The sequence below is a fragment of the Tachypleus tridentatus genome, chromosome 3, assembly GCF_004210375.1.
Source record: "Tachypleus tridentatus isolate NWPU-2018 chromosome 3, ASM421037v1, whole genome shotgun sequence".
In the NCBI taxonomy this organism is placed as follows: Eukaryota; Metazoa; Arthropoda; class Merostomata; order Xiphosura; family Limulidae; genus Tachypleus; species Tachypleus tridentatus.
In genome coordinates, this window is record NC_134827.1 from 79505119 (window position 1) to 79523976 (window position 18858).

Below are 18858 nucleotides of genomic sequence, written 5' to 3' on the forward strand. Positions count from 1 at the left end.
GTCGTCCAATCAAAAGATTGGATACATTTATACGTTCGTACATTTCAGGAAAACCGTATGTAATTTGCTAGAAAATTGAAAAACAAGAAGAGAACGATAAAGACTAAATTGAATTTTATATGATAATACAGAATCCTCAACTTCTAATTATATGATAATACAGAATCCTTAACTTGTAGTTATATGATAACACAGAATCCTCAAGTTGCAGTTATATGATAATACAGAATCCTCAACTTGTAGTTACATGATAATACAGAATTATCAACTTGCAGTTATATGATAATACACAATCCTCAACTTGCAGTTATATGATAATACAGAATCCTCAACTTGCAGTTATATGATAATACACAATCATCAACTTGTAGTTATATAATAATATAGAATCCTCAACTTGCAGTTATATGATAATACATAATCATCTAACTGATTCTCATTTGTTTCCTTTTATTGACAAAATGGTAAAAATGTGCAATTTGTTTGTATTTTTATTTATGTTTTACCCTAAAACATTCCAGAACGTGACGATGTATTATAAATTCTGTTTAGTTTCTAAATCTTAATGAACATGTATGTAAACGTGGTAAATACACCACCAGAAAGACCAGTCTTCTACTTTTAAAATCCATACAGTCTCGGCAAAAACCAACCTTTACATATCAACTGGAACCAGTCCGCAATCCACCCCTACATGTAAAGTAGAATCAGTCCAAAATATTATCTACTTCTAAACTCCAGGCAGATTTAGTCTGAAATGCTCGTCCAGTCCTGTATTCCAGAAGGAACTAGTCAGATATATTGTATTCTACTTCTAGATTCCAGGCAGAACTCAATTTACAGAATGTTTAACGTCAGAACAACTTCACCAGAATTGTTTCTAAACTTCTGTGATCACTTTAATAACATATTTAAGTCCACTCTGGCTCTTCTACAGAAATTACTTTGTGAGTTTATCACATTGAAGAAGTTTCGGTCCCATTCTGGTATCAGGTTAGAAGCTAGCTAGGGATTTAAACACTTACAGCGTTTCGATCCCCACAGTGATACCTTGACAAAAGCTGTCTGAAATATTTAATAGACACAGAAGACGTTTCGGACTTCAAGATACCAAGCTTCAGTCTATGCAAAATATTCAACTATATCTACTGGAAGGTACATTTAAGTTTCAAATAGAACTGTGGAAGTGAGAAATGAATAAACCTGAACCACAAATACAATGATAACATTTTGAATTCCTATATCAAATGAAAACATTCTAAGTTGCATGGAAAGCTAACCGTTAGAATGTTTTATAAAAATTACAAGAGGGGTGAAACGAAGAAGAGAAGCAACCTGTGTAATTAATATAAATTAATAATCCGATCTAGTGTTTTCCACCCTGCCTACCTCGCATAAGCTCACGGATAACAAGTAAGACGTAAACAGTTTTACAAGGTCTTTTACGGAAACACTATGTTTGAACAACCTGTGCACATAGGAAGCTAGGTAACGTTTCCATGTAATATTGTCTGACACATCAAATTCTGATAGACGTGTAAACCTGAAATGATATACTAAGTAAGTAAAATTCTAAACGAGCGAAGTAAATATCTCTTCTTTTTTTATATATATATTCGTGTGACCCTAAGTTCGATGTATTTATGAAAAAGGTCTTTCAGAAAGATATAAAATGATTATTATTCAACACAATAAATCCTCGAATAAATTACAGATTACGAAATATTAACGGTAATATATTTATAAAACACAACTAGAACTTGTGAAGGAAAACCCCCAAAACACCTAGGTTAGTTCAAATTTTTAACGCGGTACATTGAACGTCCCCTAGAGGTTTAGTGTTAAGCTTTTCTACTTATAATACTGAAGACAGGTGTTCGATCCCTGCAATTGGCGCATCCAAAATAGCTCATTACGAAACTTTGCGATTACAAAAATAAACAATACGTTAAACAACACATTGAAAAATATATATTTTTGTACCTAATAAATGATACACTTAATAACATGTAATACAGCAAACAAGCAATACATTTAACATCAGGTAACGGAACAAAGAAACAATACATTTAACATCAGGTAACAATACATTTTACCACGGCTAATGAAACAATCAAACAATACATTTAACATCAGATAATGAAACAAACAAACAATACATTTAACATCGGGTAATGAAACAAACAAACAATACATTTAACATCAGATAATGAAACAAACAAACAACACATTTAACATCGGGTAATGAAACAAATAAACAATACATTTAACATCACATAATGAAACAAACAAACAATACACTGAACTGTAAGAATTGCAGCAAACAAACAGTTGATTATTAAATACTGTGACATCAAAAGAGGCCAGCCAATGTATCATAATAAAAGATTATGTTCATAATGAACAGGGCAATAATATGACATGTTTACCTTACTTCCTGAAACTCAATTACAGGCAAGTTGGTATTTCTATTTAGCTATTAAGCCACACAAATCCGGATATTAATACTGAGACTCATTACCAGCTTATTTCCTCTTAGAAGCCTTTGTTTATAAGTACTAAAGAATATATTATATCACACACATAATACAACACCTTCATATCTACTAATGATCATAAACACTGTTTCATTGTAATGTTAGTGAGTTCACTCAGAAGTGTTAAACAACGTTTAATTAGACGACGTATTGAGTAGAATGTTTCATTAGAAGGGCATTCTGTTCATGTAGAAACATTAAACAATGTAAATTAAAAGGGAAACGATGTTTCATTAGAAGGGTATTCTGTTCATGTATAAATGTTAAACAATATAAATTGGTAATAAGTACACGTAGAAACATTAAACAATGTTTCATTTCATGGATAATGAGAAACATTCAACGAAACGTATGAATGTTATCTAAATGTCTTCAATATCTAGCTCCATAAAGTGCAAGAAACAAGCCTTTTTGGCTGGCTATCTGTGACAATAGACTTGGTTCTACAATAACCGTCTTCACACCATCATTACTCGGCTAAAGATAATATACGTCGATATTTGTATACGAATGTTATTGACTTGCACCTAAATTTTTGCCTCCTCAATGAACAAACGAACATGTTCATCAGATTCCTGTATTTGTATCACTCGCTTCTTACACCTACCGAAAGAACATTAAAGGTAAACGTAGGCCAACCAAAGAGAAACAGGTTCGTTAAACAACCATCGTTCATAGTTTTTCGGTGATCCAACAGCTAACTTAAGAATACAGTTGGTGTATCTTCAATATAAAGTGATATTAAGTTATTATTACAACTTTGTTAGCAAAACTGAAATAAAATATGTTACTTTTGAAAATGTAGAAACTCCATATACACATATATTTCTTATTTGTCGTGTTTTGCCACTTGTTTTCCAGATGATGAGGTATTACATACACTCTTGTCTGATACACAAACAATTTACTGGCAAAAATTCGATGAATCGTTCTGTGACGTCAAACGTGACATCACTATTAGCTAACGTTACGTCACTACGAAAAGCTGTTCCTCAGCTACACGAATATCCAATACTTTACAAATGATTTTCATAGATATTTACCGCACATAACAGATGAAAAATTAATAATTTTTATATTTTTCATGTTTACGACTTGGAAACCTATATCAGCTAACACTAAATGGCTTATTTTGTTATTTTGGTACAAATTACGTCTTCTTGTAAGATTTGATTCTTCTTGTGTTATTTCGATAGGCTCAAAATACATTTGAAACCTCACTGTGCTCGAAAGAAGAAAATGTGTCACTATATCTAACATTTTAGACAAAAAATAAACAATCCAACAAACTTTATATTAACGAAACAATATAAAACAACAACAAACCAGACACAGCAATCTGTCTATGCTTACTAGAGGGAATATATTCACGTTTACCCAGATGCTTACTAAGCTAGGTTAAGGCGCTCGATTCGTAATATGAGGGTCGCGGACTCGAATCCCTTTTCAAATGTGGATACATTATAACGATACGATTAATCCCACTATTAGTTGGTAAAAGAGTGGCCCAAGGTGGGTGGGTGATGACCAGTTGTTTTCCCTCTAGTCTTACACTGCTAAATTAAGGACGGCCAACGCAGATAGCCCTAGTGTAGCTTTGCGCGAAATTCAAAAACAAACAAACAAACGTGCTCGGGAAGAGAAATTTATTCGTGTTAATTCTCAAATTACCGACTTGGTTTTATACGATTTACTACAATAGTTTTATATGATTTACTACGATAGTTTCCAAGTCTTGTATCAAGTTGTTTGATTTTAGGGTTATTTTTCTATTTACAACACTCACGGTGAAGAGTTAACAAAACGATGTTAAATCACTTATTTTTCCACGTAAAACAGGTCGTAGAATAAGTTGCAAAAATAGCAGTATTCCTGCTATTGGAAGCGTGCGCGCGCGCGTTTTCTTTTAGCAGTCACGTCGGGCTAAGTGCTGAGTCCACCGCGGGGAATCGAACCGCTGATTTTAGCGTTGTAAGCCCGTAGACTTACCGCTGTATAAGCAGGGGACACTATTGGAAGCTATGTAAACAACGCGGTTGTTGAGTTCACAAGCAATATGATGCATAAACATGCACAACAAGTTTAGGAAAACGGATTTAAACAGGCAATCTGAAGCATAAACATGCACAACAAGTATAGGAAAACGGATTTAAACAGGCAATCTGATGCATAAACATGCACAACAAGTTTAGGAAGACGGATTTAAACAGGCAATCTGATGCATAAACATGCACAACAAGTTTAGGAAAACGGATTTAAACAGGCAATCTGATGCATAAACATGCACAACAAGTTTAGGAAGACGGAGTTAAAACGATAATTCTAGGGTTAAACGTTCAACTAATCCAACGTGGATGAAATTTTAAAGCAATTATAAACAGTAGTGAGTGTTTGTAATTTTGAACGTTTGTTGAACGTTGCAACAATATTCATAAAAACATTATTACACATTCAACCTGTCGTTTTTTAACTGACAGTAAAAGTAATAAGGAATCTGTGTATGTTCTAAGGAATTCTAAATGTAAGTAAATATAACTTATATTCATAATAATTCAGAGTTCTTTTATAACCTTCGCTTCTTGTTAGTATAGAAACGTTCTTAGTTTAAACAGTTTTGAAATTAAACTGACGTCATATGGAGAGGGTGCGGTTTATGTTTACGACACACCTTTCTTAGATAAGTGTACATGTATATACATATAGATACATAAACCTCCACGTGCTCTGAAGAGAGCTTCATAATAAACGTGTGGATACAAATGTTTATGAACATTTTAAACGTTTATAAAGTAGACGCTACTTAATCATTACATGATGTAAGATTCCCAGGCACCAAGTCTTAGGATTTAGAACGCTAAAAATCAGGGGTTCGATTCCTCTACAGTGAACACAACAGATAGCCCGATGTGGCTTTTCTATAAGAAACACTCACACACGTGTAATGTAAGCTTATACAAAAATAACAGTTATACTCTTGTAAATCTATTTTAATAGCTATTATAGAGGGTGAACGTGGTGTCAACCCCGTCTTTCAGTTTAATACCGCATCAGGCCCGGCATGGCCAGGTGGGTTAAGGCGTTCGACTCGCAATCTGAGGATCGCGGGTTCGAATCCCGGTCGCACCAAACATGCTCGCCCTTTTAGCCGTGGGGGCATTATAATGTAACGGTCAATCCCATTATTCGTTGGTAAAATAGTAACCCAAGAGTTGGCGGTGGGTGGTCTTACACTGCTAAATTTGGGACGGCTAGCGCAGATAGCCTTCGTGTAGCTTTGCGTGGAATTCCAAAACAAACAAACAAATACCGTATCAAATTGCCTATGAGTGTTGATGTGAACAAATAGGCATATCCTTCTAAAACATTTTATTTGTTCAAGCGTAAACGAAAGTACGAACGTTTCATTTTGGCTATAACGTGCTTTTCCGGTGTGACATCTGCCAGGTCAATTTAATGTGGAATGTCAAGGTGTGTGCCTAGTGTCCATTCACAAAGCACTGAGAAACAGAACATGGCGGTTTAGTTGTGGTTTTGATAAGGTTTTGTTGTTGATTTTTCATATGGTGGCGAGTTGTATTTGTGGTCCAAAACAGAGTTCGTTCGATCTCACTCTGACAAATAGTTACCTTAAATACACCCTCTTTGCTTTAGTTTTAGTTTTACCAGCAGAGATTTTAAAACATTTTAATATATTTGGTGACTATTTGTCTCGTTGTACTAAGCGGCGACAAATAACAAGAATAGAAAAGTTTCTTCTTCAATTGCCTTTTTTTATATCTTTTTTTACAAATAAAATCGAAGACCAGTGAAACATCTAGCTTCAACTTGCCTTACAAAATTATTATATGTACTCTTCTTTAAAGCAATGATGGATTTGTCTTTCTTTGAAACTAAAATTTGCAAACAGATATATTGAAATACTTTCACAAAAGATGATAAAAACTAAATCAATGTAGTTTCTCTCTCTCTCTGTATGGGTATTTGGGTTTTGATGTTTATCTACCCAGGAGGGTCAGGTTTCATTAACCTCTTCTTCCCTCCTTCAAATTGTGCTTTTTCAACTGTCAAGTGTATTTATATATTGTACACGAGTGCCAGTGTAACCCGCACTTACTGAGGTCCCTTTTAGGGCAATATCCATGCACGATGTATACATACACTTAATTTAAATAAATCATTTCTCTTTATAGTTCCATAATTATTTGTACTTTCATTAGTTAGTTATTAACTATAAAACGTTTACATAAAAAACTCTTTCAATGTTTTGTGATTATCCCCTATACTAATGTGGAGTCTAGTTTACAGGTGACCTTTTTTAAAATTTATGTATTTAGTAAACATATATTCACTTGAGAAAGGTCTTTAGGTCTATCATCATCATGCATATAGTACCTGTCAAGTTCGCTTACTAGTTCATTTTTTCTCAAATTTTTGTCAAAATAGTTTATGGTGCTATGTAGGAGTCTATTTGTTATTGTTTCTGTGTGTGCGTATTTACGCATGAATTCTGATGATGTTGTTCTGGGTACATTATAAGCTGTTGTGAGTAATGTATTTTGTATTGTTTGTAGTTTTACTTGTAGTAATTTTTTACTTGCGTTTATCCAGGCAGGGGCTGCATAGTCAATGACGGGTCTAATGTATGTTTTACATATTTTTATGATATTATCTGCCGTTGCTTCACTATTTTTACCAGTTAGACTCCTAGCATAGTTTGTTCTGCGCCATATTTTTGTTCTAATATTGTTTATGTGGTTTATCCACGCAAGTTTTGAGTCGAATGTACGTCCTAAAAATTTTGCTGATGTAGCAGTCTGAAGTAGTTCTCCATTCATATAGATCTCTGGTTGTGCTTTTTTAGTTAACTTAGTGAATACTACTATCTGTGTTTATTTTGATTCTATATTTTTGACAATATTCACTTATTCTAGTTAATTGTGGTTGTTTGTTTGTGGCTGCTATTGCTGGTGTTGGTGCACTTTTCCAGATTGCTACATCGTCTGCGAACTGTGATGAGTACCCATTATTTGGATCTTTTAGAGGCATATTATTCACGTACATGATGAATAGGATAGGGCTAACCACCCCTCCTTGAGGAACACCAGCTTCTGGAGTGAAACACTCTGAGAAGGTTCCTTCAACATTAACTCTACATATTCTGTTTTCCAAAAAGTTAGATAACCAGCGAGTAGTTCTCCGCGGTAGTCCCGTTTCTTGCCTTCGGAACCGGAGACACAATTATGCCATACAGTTCTCAATTTCGAGAAAGCAAGCGACTGTGCATTTTCGTTTATTAAAGTTATCAAGAATTGCTTTGGTTAATCTAACTAAATGGTCCGTAGTTTGTCTGAATTTTCTAAAACTGTTTTGTTTTTCTGGTAATTTTGATGTTATCTACAAGAATGTGAAGAGTCTGTTACTGATTATTAACTCAAGAATTTTGCCTACACATCTGGTCAGGCTGGTTGGTCGATAGCTATTTGGGTTATTAGATGACTTTTCTTCTTTATGGAACATTAATACATTTGCATGATTCCAAGAAACCTGGATATAACCAGAGTATAATGATAAATTAAAAATTGCTGTCAGATTTTCAAATAATTTCGGAGTGTCTTTTTCAAGAAGGATGGCTTGTATACCATCTTCTTCTGGAGATTTATTTTTGTGTTAGTTATTACTTCTATAAGTTCTTGTGCGGAAATTGTGTTGTTGTTATCAATGTAGTGCTAAAGTGTTTGTTTGTTTCTGAATTTCGCGCAAAGCTACACGAGGACTATCTGCTCCAGCCTTCCCTAATTTAGTAGTGTAATACTAGAGGGAAGGCAGCTAGTCATCACTACTCACCGCCAACTCTTGGGCTACTTTTTACAAACGAATAGTGGGATTGCCTTAACATTATAACTCCCCCACGGCCTAAATGGCGAGCATGTTTGGAGCGATGGAGATTCGAACCCGCACCCTCAAATTACGATTGAAGTACCTTAAATGATCGGAAATTATGTTAGAAAATTTATTAAGATTTATATCGTATTGCCACCCCCGCGACACAGTGGTATTTCTTTCGGTTTACAATGCTAGAAACAGGGTTTCGATACCTGTGGTGGTAGAGAACAGATAACCCACTGTGTAGCTTTACGCTTGATTACAAACAGACCTATCGTACTTTATCACGCTTGCATACTTTACCTGTGTCATTGTCATGTATCAAATAATAGTAGTCTTTGTAGCAGAGATTCGAAGTTCCTGTCTCTTCAGTACGAGTAAACAGTGCTCTTAGTATAATCTGTAGACACCCTAAATTATTGTGCTTGAATTTTTTTATATTTTATCTCTATGGATAAGTATTAGTTTCTCTTTATAAGTCGTGAAAATAAAATTCTTGCTAAGATTTATAGCCTATATGGTCATCTTGGTATAATTAATATTAATTTCTTACTGTCACAGTTAGCATGCACTAAGGAACTAATGAACCACCAGTGGCACAGCGGCATGTCTATGGACCTAGAACTCTAGAAATCAGGTAAGAGCACACATAGCCCAATGTGTAGCTTTGTGTTTCATTATAAACAAACAAGGAACTAATGGAGAGTGACACCAACATTTACTAAATCTATTGGGAATATAGATTCCAACATATTGGAGAAACAAACAGATAAATGCAAGATAAGATTCAGGAACACAATAGACATAAAATCAAAGATAATACCGTAGCCAATGACGCCAGGTCCTAACACCATGCATTAAATTGGAATAATATTAGAATAAGTGGATATCAATCATTATATGATTGTAATGAACGAACGAGTGTGGGTAAAAAAAAAAAAAAAAGGATCTATTGAAAAAACTACGTCTGCTATATCCACAGCAGGTTAGGCCTGTTTTACAATATTAAGGCACATCACGCCGATGAGATACGCTAAACACGTCATTGGTTGAACTGCAACTAAATGTCATGAAATTCAACTGTTATTGTTTGGTAAAAATGGTGGTTTGTGTGTTTGTTTGTTTTTTGGAATTTCGCACAAAGCTACTCGAGGGCTATCTGTGCTAGCCGTCCCTAATTTAGCAGTGTAAGACTAGAGGGAAGGCAGCTAGTCATCACCACCCACCGCCAACTCTTGGGCTACTCTTTTACCAACGAAAAGTGGGATTGACCGTAACATTATAACATCCCCACGGCTGGGATGGCGAGCATGTTTGGCGCGACGCATGCGCGAACCCGCGACCCTCGGATTAGGAGTCGCGCGCCTTACGCGCTTGGCCATGCCGGGCCGAAAATAGTGGACAGTAGTTTTATATTTATCAGTTTTATAAAAAACATAATTGAGAAATGATAATTTTATTAAAGATTAATAAAACAATATTATACGGTATGTAACAGTCTCGAGTTGCTTTTAGCCTGCCTTTTAGGGGTAACTACAGTTACAGGTATATGTCTTTTGGTGATTTGATAGCGTTAAATAGGAATTAAAAGCAGGATGACACGAAGATGTGTTACCATAGTAACTGTGCATGCAGTAATTCCTATAGGCAAAATGCATGGTTGTTTGTCTTCCATCTCATTCAACTTTACAAGATGTTCACAGCTTTACAGATTAGAGAAGTTTTATGTTTTCGATCGATAAAATAAAATCCATTTACAAACGTAAATCACAGAATCTCTTTATTGATACTACTTCTTTACGAAACTTTGTGTTTAATGTTTATTCTTTTTTGAAGTTATTGATTATTCGTAATATTGTTTGTCAAGTACAGGATGTTCGGAAAGTCACTGTTTTGTAATCATATTTTATTCAGTCTATTTCAAGCCAGCAACTGATAGCGGTGTTTAGAAACAAAACAGGAAGGATCCAGACCTGTATTGATGCCAACGGGGTCACTTTCAACATTGTTTATAATTGTCATTCATATTTACCTCCTGTATTCTATATTGAAACATGATTGTTAATAAATATATAAGATCACAGTGACTTTCCGAATACTCTGTATAAAAAAATAATTCAAATAAAACTGTGTTGAATTTCGTGCAAAGCTACTCGATGGCATGACCAGTAGTTAAGGTGCTCGACTCGTAACCTGAGGTTGCAGCTTCGAATCCCCCTCACGCCAAACATGCTCGCTTTTTCAGCCGTAGGGGCGTTTTTTGTGACGGTAAATCCCATTATTCGTTTGTAAAAGAGTAACCCAAGAGTTGGCGGTAGGTGGTGATGATTAGCTGCCTTCCCTCTAGTCTTACACTGCTAAATTAGGCACTGTTAGCACAGATAGCTTTCGTGTAGCTCTGCGCGAAATTCAAAGAACAAACAAACTACTCGAGAGCTATCTTCGCTGACTCTCTCACATTTTGAAGCAATAGGCGACTAGGACGAAGGCAGTTAGTTAACACCACCGAACGTCAACTATTTGGTTCCTTTTTATCAACGACTAAATGGATTTATTGTCATATGGACAAAAATGTTCGGTGAGGAATTTCGATCCTGAGACGTGTGGATTATGAGTCGAGCGCGCCCAATAGACGTTGTTCAAAGACAAAAAAAAAGTGACTATTATTTGTTTGTGTATGTGGGAGTTAAATGATTAAATGATTGATATATTATCGGACACAGATATTTTATCGATAACTATTTGCTTTTCCACGAGTTGTTTGGTTTGGTTTGTTTTGAATTTCGCACAAAGCTACACGAGAGCTATCTGCGTTAGTCGTCCGTAACTTAGCAGTCTAAGACTAAAGGAAAGGCAGCTAGCCATTACCACCCACCACCAACTCTTGGGCTACTCTTTAACCAACGAATAGGGGGATTGACCGAACATTATAACGCCCCCACTGCTGAAAGGGCGAGCATGTTTGGTGTCACAGGGATTCAAACCCGCGACAGATTATGAGTCGAGTGCTTTAACCACCTGGTCATGCTGGGCTCTTTTCCACGAGAATTACAACTTAACAGTAAAACTATTTGTCATGTGAAACGCTCCAGTACCTACAAAAGGTAAAACTGTTCTTTATACACGGCAATACACTTAATCTTACAATACGATACGTTAGGCTTATATAAATAACAAAATCCATAACTCTACTGGTTTGACCTGTTTTAACTCCAAAGTCTTAAAAATTCTCCAACAATGACTACAGTTTCGTACTTGGGTTTTATATATTTTATTTTCTACAACATAAGAATAATATTTTTTATAATATAATATGAAATACAGTAGGTGTGTTGCATTCTTTATAATTTAAAATAAATCTTACAACGTCTGCTTTTCATTAAATTAGCACATTAAGTCGTTGTGAAAATATTCAATCAAGAGATATTTCTCGAAATTATTTTGTCTTCTATAAATATACCTTAAAAAAGCATTAAATAACGCAAATTGTAACAACAATATCAAATTTTATATACTTTCGAAGGTTTCCCGAAAATGTTCTCTCTCAAGAAAAAAATAAAACCAAAATTAGAAGTAACAAAAATTTTTACTTATTTCTTTTGAAGTTCACATGCTGTAGCCTACAGATTGCATGACTCTTAGTACGACAGTACGAATTAGAACGTTAAACGTCCCATATGTGACGCCATTTTAGTGTATACTGACTGACTGACAGACAACACAATATTTTACATTGGTGCGAGTTGCTTAACATAGACGACCCCTCCAGACTGCTTTCGGCCATATTTCGGGAAGGAAACATACAATGTAAGAACAAAGTAATATACAAGGTTAAAAGTACATCCAACAAATTTCTTGGCACTTTAATTATCATTCTTTAAATTTTAAGTCAGGCTTAAGAAGAAGATCTTGAAATTTTTCCCTTCTATTTTCATGCGTTTTAAAAGGGGAAAACAAATTCTATATGTGTTGGAATTGTAAAGTGAACTTCTAGTATTACAAATAAAATAATATCACCGTACGTTTATATTTAGCTTATTAAAAAGGAGCCAGAATAAACGCGAAATTATTATGCTGATAACAATGGAATGTCGCGTCAAGGAACTTGAAAACATACCAAATTTAAAACACGAGAACGTATATTCCATTTTCCCAGGGAACCAGACTATCAGTACAAACTAGAGACTCTTTATTTTATGTTGTTTTCAAATTTCCATTCATATTCAGAAATTTATGTAAATTAATTGATTTTATTGAACAAATCCTGGTAATGTTTGGGTAAAGGGTTTAATATGTGATATTTCATAACTGTCTTTGTCCTAGGTTGGAACAACGTTTAAGGTGTCTGCTCATTGTTAGGGAACTACCAATTAGTGAGCTCAGCCGTTTTTATAAGATGCCAGTATTAATGGAAGAAAATGAGATGAGATAAGAAAAGATAAGAACTCTATTATTAGTAGCTTCTCGGTAAGAGGAAGAAAGTAAGATAAGACCTCTATTATTAATGGCTTTTTGGTAAGAGGAAGAAAGTGAAGTGATAAGGTCTCTATTATTAGTGCCTTCTTGGTAAGAAGAAGAAGGTGAGATAAGATAAGACCTCTATTATTAGTGGTTTCTAGTTAGGTAGGTAATCAGAAAATAAGACGACAAGACTTCCATTATTAGTTGTTTCTAGTTAGGTAGGTGGACAGAAAGTAAGATGACAAGGTATACAGTTTTAGTGATTTCTAATTTGGTAGGTGGACAGAAAATAAAATGGCAAGACCTCCAGTATTAGTGGTTTATTTATAGGAAGACAGGAAGTAAGTTTACAAGCTCCCTGTTACTAGTTATGATATTTATAGGTAAATAAGTGGTGGTGTTTATTCCTGTACATAAATTTACTGCACACGCAGTAAGATTGGGTTCTGTTGAATTCAAGCCCAATGGGTACCAGTCATCTTTAAAACACGGCTGAATTTGTTATCAAAATACAAAAATATCAAATTAAAATCTTAAATAACAAAAGCAATGCACGTGTGTCTTTTGTATAGCAAAGCCACATCTGGCTATCTGCTGAGCCGACCGAGAGGAATCGAGCCCCTTATTTTAGTGTTGTAAATCCGTAGACTTACCTCTGTACTAGCGGAGGGCAACAAAAGCAAACATGCAACGAACATCAAAACAAATCAAGGATAAGTTTGGTTTGGAATGAGCATGTTGATTTGTTTCTTATAGCAAAGCCACATTGGGCTATCAGCTGAGTCCACCGAGAGGAATCGAACCCCTGATTTTAGCGTTCTAAATCCGTAGACTTACCGCTGTACCAGAGAGGGTCAAGCGGGTTGGACAGACGATAGAGAGGGTTGTGGTAAAATCATAGTGAGTTCTTCCTAACCAGTCCTCTGTATTCCTCCAACCCTCTGAAAGACGAAACTAAAATATTTAAATAAAATTAAAGGGAAAATAAAAGATAAAACACAACTATCTTGCAAAAATCTAAAATTGAAACTAAGTTGAACTTATAACGAAATCTATGCTGTCTCTGACCAAAAAATGTATACCGAATTTCATATCAAATAAATTATCAATATTTCTGCCAAACAGGGAAGAGCCTGACGTTTAATAGTTAAAATGAAATATCGCCACACAAAGCTAGATTACACGTCACTAACCAACCATGTAACCTTCTTCCGTTATGACTCCGGTAGACTCAGCATATAGCCCGATGTGGCTTTGCTATAAGAAAACACATACACATACACACACACACCCATTATGACTCAAGTGAAGGGACAGGGAAACTTATGGTCATTATCCAATTCGCCGACAGAAAAGACATCTGTCTGTTCTGGGACATCGTAAGCTAGTTTTTGTGCAAGGAAACGTGATTAACTGCCAATTAGTGAAATAGAACCCGGCAAGTATAAAATCAAGAAAAGATAAAAGTGTTTACATATCGGTTTACTGTGTCCGAACTTAAGTGAAAGAAACAGAATTTTTTAAATATAGTTTTATCTGAGTACTAAACACATGACACTGCCCTCTACCACGGATGGGACTTTTCTAGTTTCTGGAACATGGTTTTATTTGTTGTTAAGCACAAAACTTCAGAATTGGCTATCTTTGCTGTGCTCACTACGGGAATCGAAACCCAGTTGTAAGCGTTATAAACCTTCAGACTTACCGCTAAGCCACTAGAGGGCTTGGAACATGAAGAGAATAACAAAGTAAATCTTGCTGCAAAACTATGGTTCCAAAGTATTGTAGGGTCATATTGCTCATCGGAACAACTGTATGGAAACTGGGTTTTGTTTTGCACAAAAAATAAATATAGTTCCGTACTTAGCAAGTAATTACGGTAAGGACAACGTAACCTTCTTCATTGATTTTGTAAAGTTCGATATATTGGAGGTTTCTTTTATCATTTACTGAATTATGTTCCGAAAAATAACGAAAATGGAAAGTTGAGTAATTCTGATAGGGAATAATATTCAGTAATAAACTTAATGAACTTAACGATGCTAAAAAAAATATAAGAACTGTACGTTCACGATTTGTGTGTCAGTTTTTTTTACTAAACGGCCCCTAGCTATATCAGAGTATATAAAATCTCCTGTGTACAATTGTTTGAAATAGAAACATAAACAATAACCATCAAACATAATCTATCAGTTTATTGCTGAAATCGTAACGTATGATCTATCAATTGTATTAAACCAAGTTTCTGAAATGAGTATTTGATAATTCGTTTGTTCTGTCTATTTGAATATTTTAGAAACTCGTAATAAAACCTGTTTTGTTTTTGGCTCGCCATCTGTTGGTGATAACTCGTTACAAAAATAAATACTGCCTATATCCTTATTATTGTTTTAAAAAATACTCCAAGTTCTCTAGTAATTTTTAAAGTATTCGCCTACAGTATTCGTAGTGTCTTTTGTATGTTTGATTTTAAAACACAAAGCTACACAACAGGCTATCTTTGATCTTCCCACAGCGGGTACTAAAGCCCAAAATTGGTTAATGGGAAGTAATAGGGACATTAGTCTGAGCAAAGTATATACTAAAAAACTCATTGTAGTTAAACAAGAATTAATCCTAGGTTTGGTCCAGGAAATATATATATAAATATATACACGATTTATTGTGGGCTCTTAATAACAATTTAACTAAACAAATCGAACATTTGCAACAAACTTGTGAGTTTAATTATTGTTTAAGAGTTTTAGGTCAATCTGTTTCATACAGGCTTCTCTGAGATTATCCTGTTGTTTGTTTAAATAATGTTTCCAAAAACTCTAAAGTATTTTCGTAATAGCAGATTATCGTGGAAATTTTCAGATTTCTCCAGTTTGGTCGCTGCCTTACAAACAATCGGTGTAGAACTATATATCAGATTATTTTGTTGTTGTTTTTTTGTCCTCATAGTTACACAATTGACCATTACTCTTGAAAGATATATCTAAAAGTTTGTTTATTTGTTTTGAATTTCGCGCAAAGCTACACTAGCGCTATCTTCGCCAGCCGTCCCTAATTTAACAGTGTAAGACTTAGAGGGTTTGTTTGTTTGTTTGTTTGAATTTCGCGCAAAGCTACACGAGGGCTATCTACAGAAGACTCGTCAGATCCTCTGTTAATAACGTTGTTTTCCACCATTTCTTCTTCTTCTTCTGCGAGTTTCTCTTCCACCGTACAGAGTTTTTCAGGACTCTTTCCTTTTTGACACGCATGGTGGTAAATAACATTTCCGACTAAGCCCACGCCTTTGGGGGCTTTTCTACCTCTCATTGCTCCTTTATCAATATTACTTGTAGCTGCATATCCACTATCTGAAGAAATGCAATCTTCTTCGCGAAAGTGACCACCACGAATGTTAAACCCACCAGTAAACACACGTTTGTTGTAAATCTCAGGTGTCGAGCCAGGTATGTCGTCTTCGTTGTGTCTCCTTTCATACCACCCAGCAACACGAGTTTCTTTTGGTTTTGGAGAACAGCGTACCGAAATGGTTTCGAATTCTGATAAACTTTTCTGCTCAGAATCTCTTTGACTCAAAAACGATCTTAGGGACCTCTGAAATGCTAATTCCTCTTTTAAAGCAGCCTTCTGTTCGTTTTCTCTCATCCGTTTACAATAGCAGCTCACTACGACGCAACAAATAACACACACTAGAAGTCCTAGTAGTGATATGACTGTTAATATGACATAAGTCTCCTCTGGGATTGTCATGATTCCAGTAGAATGAGGTCTCTTTACAATGTTTCATTCCAGCTTACTCAGTTCTAGAAAAAAGGAAAAAAGAAAGACAAACGATGGTTCTAAAATTTGGTGACGTAATAAACCCTAACTGTTATTTCTATAGTAATTACTTTTTATTAGTTTTAACGCTATCAAAAATTATTCCAGAAACTTCGATATCTTTTAGACCTGTATCTATAGAGAAGAGTAAATATTAAATATTGTTGTAACGGTTTCTATTGTTGGTCTATATCGTTATATTTTATTATACTATTAAAATGAATATTCTTCTTTCCAAGCAAGTACAAATTACTTAGAAAAATATTTAAATGTTTTGTTTTTTTGCGTTCTTTTTAACTCGCTATATAGTAATCAAAATATAAGTTAGATGCATATAACATCGTGCATAATTTATCATTCGATATTATACGGTGAACACTCTGTTTGATGATTGTATTACAGGTTTTTTTGTTTACTTTAAAGGTAAAATTGTAAGTATAATCTGTGAAACAGAGGCCTAATGTGTTCTATGGTTTGTTATAACTTCTGTTGTGTACTTCAATTTCTTCTATTCAATAGTTTTGTTGTAACGGTTTCTATTATTAGCTTTCGAAAGTGAGAAAAATGTCCATTCTCCAACCCAATCATAAATTTCTTAGAAAAACATTTATTTTTTAAAAATCGCACACAGCTCTAAAGGAATATTTGCTTTGTTCGTCTCCTTAGTTTAAACTAGTGAACTACAGGGGAAGTAATTAATCCTCTGACTGCTCTAGTTTTTATTAGTGAATTTTTGGTGCCACTCTAATAATGTAATCATGGAGACAAAATGTGCGTCTTATTTTTAGCTGCTACTGAGTGCGAACCATGGACCCTCAAATTCACAGCCCGGTATGTGATCACTAAACTAGATGAATTAAATATTTCTGTTAATTTTCAAAAGTTCAACACAAAATTCGGAAAACAATAAGTTTAAAAGTAGAAAAACGGTTATAGATCGCAATTTCGACCATTTCTATGTATTTTCGGACAGGCATAACCAGGTGGTTAAGGCACTCGACTCGTAATTCGAGGGTCGCCGATTCGAATCCCCGTCATACCAAACATGCTCGCCCTTTCAGCTGTGGGGGCATTATAATGTGACGGTCAATCCTACTATTCGTTGGTAAAAGAGTAGCCCAAGAGTTGGTGGTGGGTGGTGATGACTAGCTGCCTTTCCTCTAGTCTTACACTGCTAAATTAGGGACGGCTAGCGCAGATAGTTCTCGAGTAGCTTTGCGCGAAATAAAAAAACAAACAAACTATGTATTTATACTCATTGTATTTACAAGTTCTAAATTGTATTGTTAATCTTAATTATTAGTAATTCCTGTATTTTGTTGTTGTTGTTATTGGTTTTTGACAAGACCAAACCTAGTAGCTCCCCCGTGGGACATCGATATATCCGTATTTACAAAACTAAGATCATAGTTTCAATTCCCTTCGGTGGACACAGAAGATAGCGCGATGTGGCTATGCTATAGAACACACTGTATCTCAGAACGGCTGGTTTGGGTATTAACACTTTTATTGATAAGGAGAGAACAACCTTTCGACCTTCCTAGGTCATTTTCAGAACCAAGGAAGGTCGAAACGTTGTTCTCTCCTTATTAGTAAAAGTGGTAATATCCATACCAGCCATTCTGAGATACATTTTTATTTCAAGTGAGTTTCTTGTCATCAAGAATATAAAACATACTCTCAAACCCAATGTTAAACAACATTTTATATAAATATCTCTTATCATAATTAGGTGGTCTTCTTTATGGCTATTAACCCCAAAGCTTCAGCTGTGATGAAAACATAAGTGGCTTACAAGCAAAGAAAAAGCTTTATCATAATGACTGGATGAAGGATGACCTTTAGCTAAGACTTTTTTTAAACTGTAAAAAGAGTGAGCTTACTTACATGATAATTATCTTGTCCTTCTTCTATATCTGTTTAAACTGATATTATTAAGGTTGTATATTTCACAATTGCTCAGTTTTACATTGGGAAAGGAGAAGGAAAGCACATACGCTTTTAACATTCTGACAAACCAAAGAGTTCTCAGTTATAACATAGGAGGCTAGGCTTAAGCTGGTTATAAACTAGAACATGGATATCGAACATTTCGTCCTGCAACCGGCTTGACAGGAATTTTCGATGAGACTCTAATAACATCCCACGAACAATCCTGGTT

The 18858-nt window shown here is 34.9% G+C and overlaps 1 protein-coding gene across 1 annotated transcript; it reads right to left on the reverse strand.

Annotated features, from left to right (window-relative positions):
• Positions 1–15760: 15760 nt before the first annotated feature.
• On the reverse strand, positions 15761–18858 carry LOC143246105 (uncharacterized). Its single transcript, XM_076492326.1, has 2 exons — positions 18585–18858; positions 15761–16681 (listed from the first exon to the last, which is right to left on the reverse strand). The coding sequence occupies exon 2, from the start codon at positions 16626–16628 to the stop codon at positions 15930–15932; it is 699 nt and encodes a 232-aa protein (XP_076348441.1). The 5' UTR covers positions 16629–16681; positions 18585–18858; the 3' UTR covers positions 15761–15929.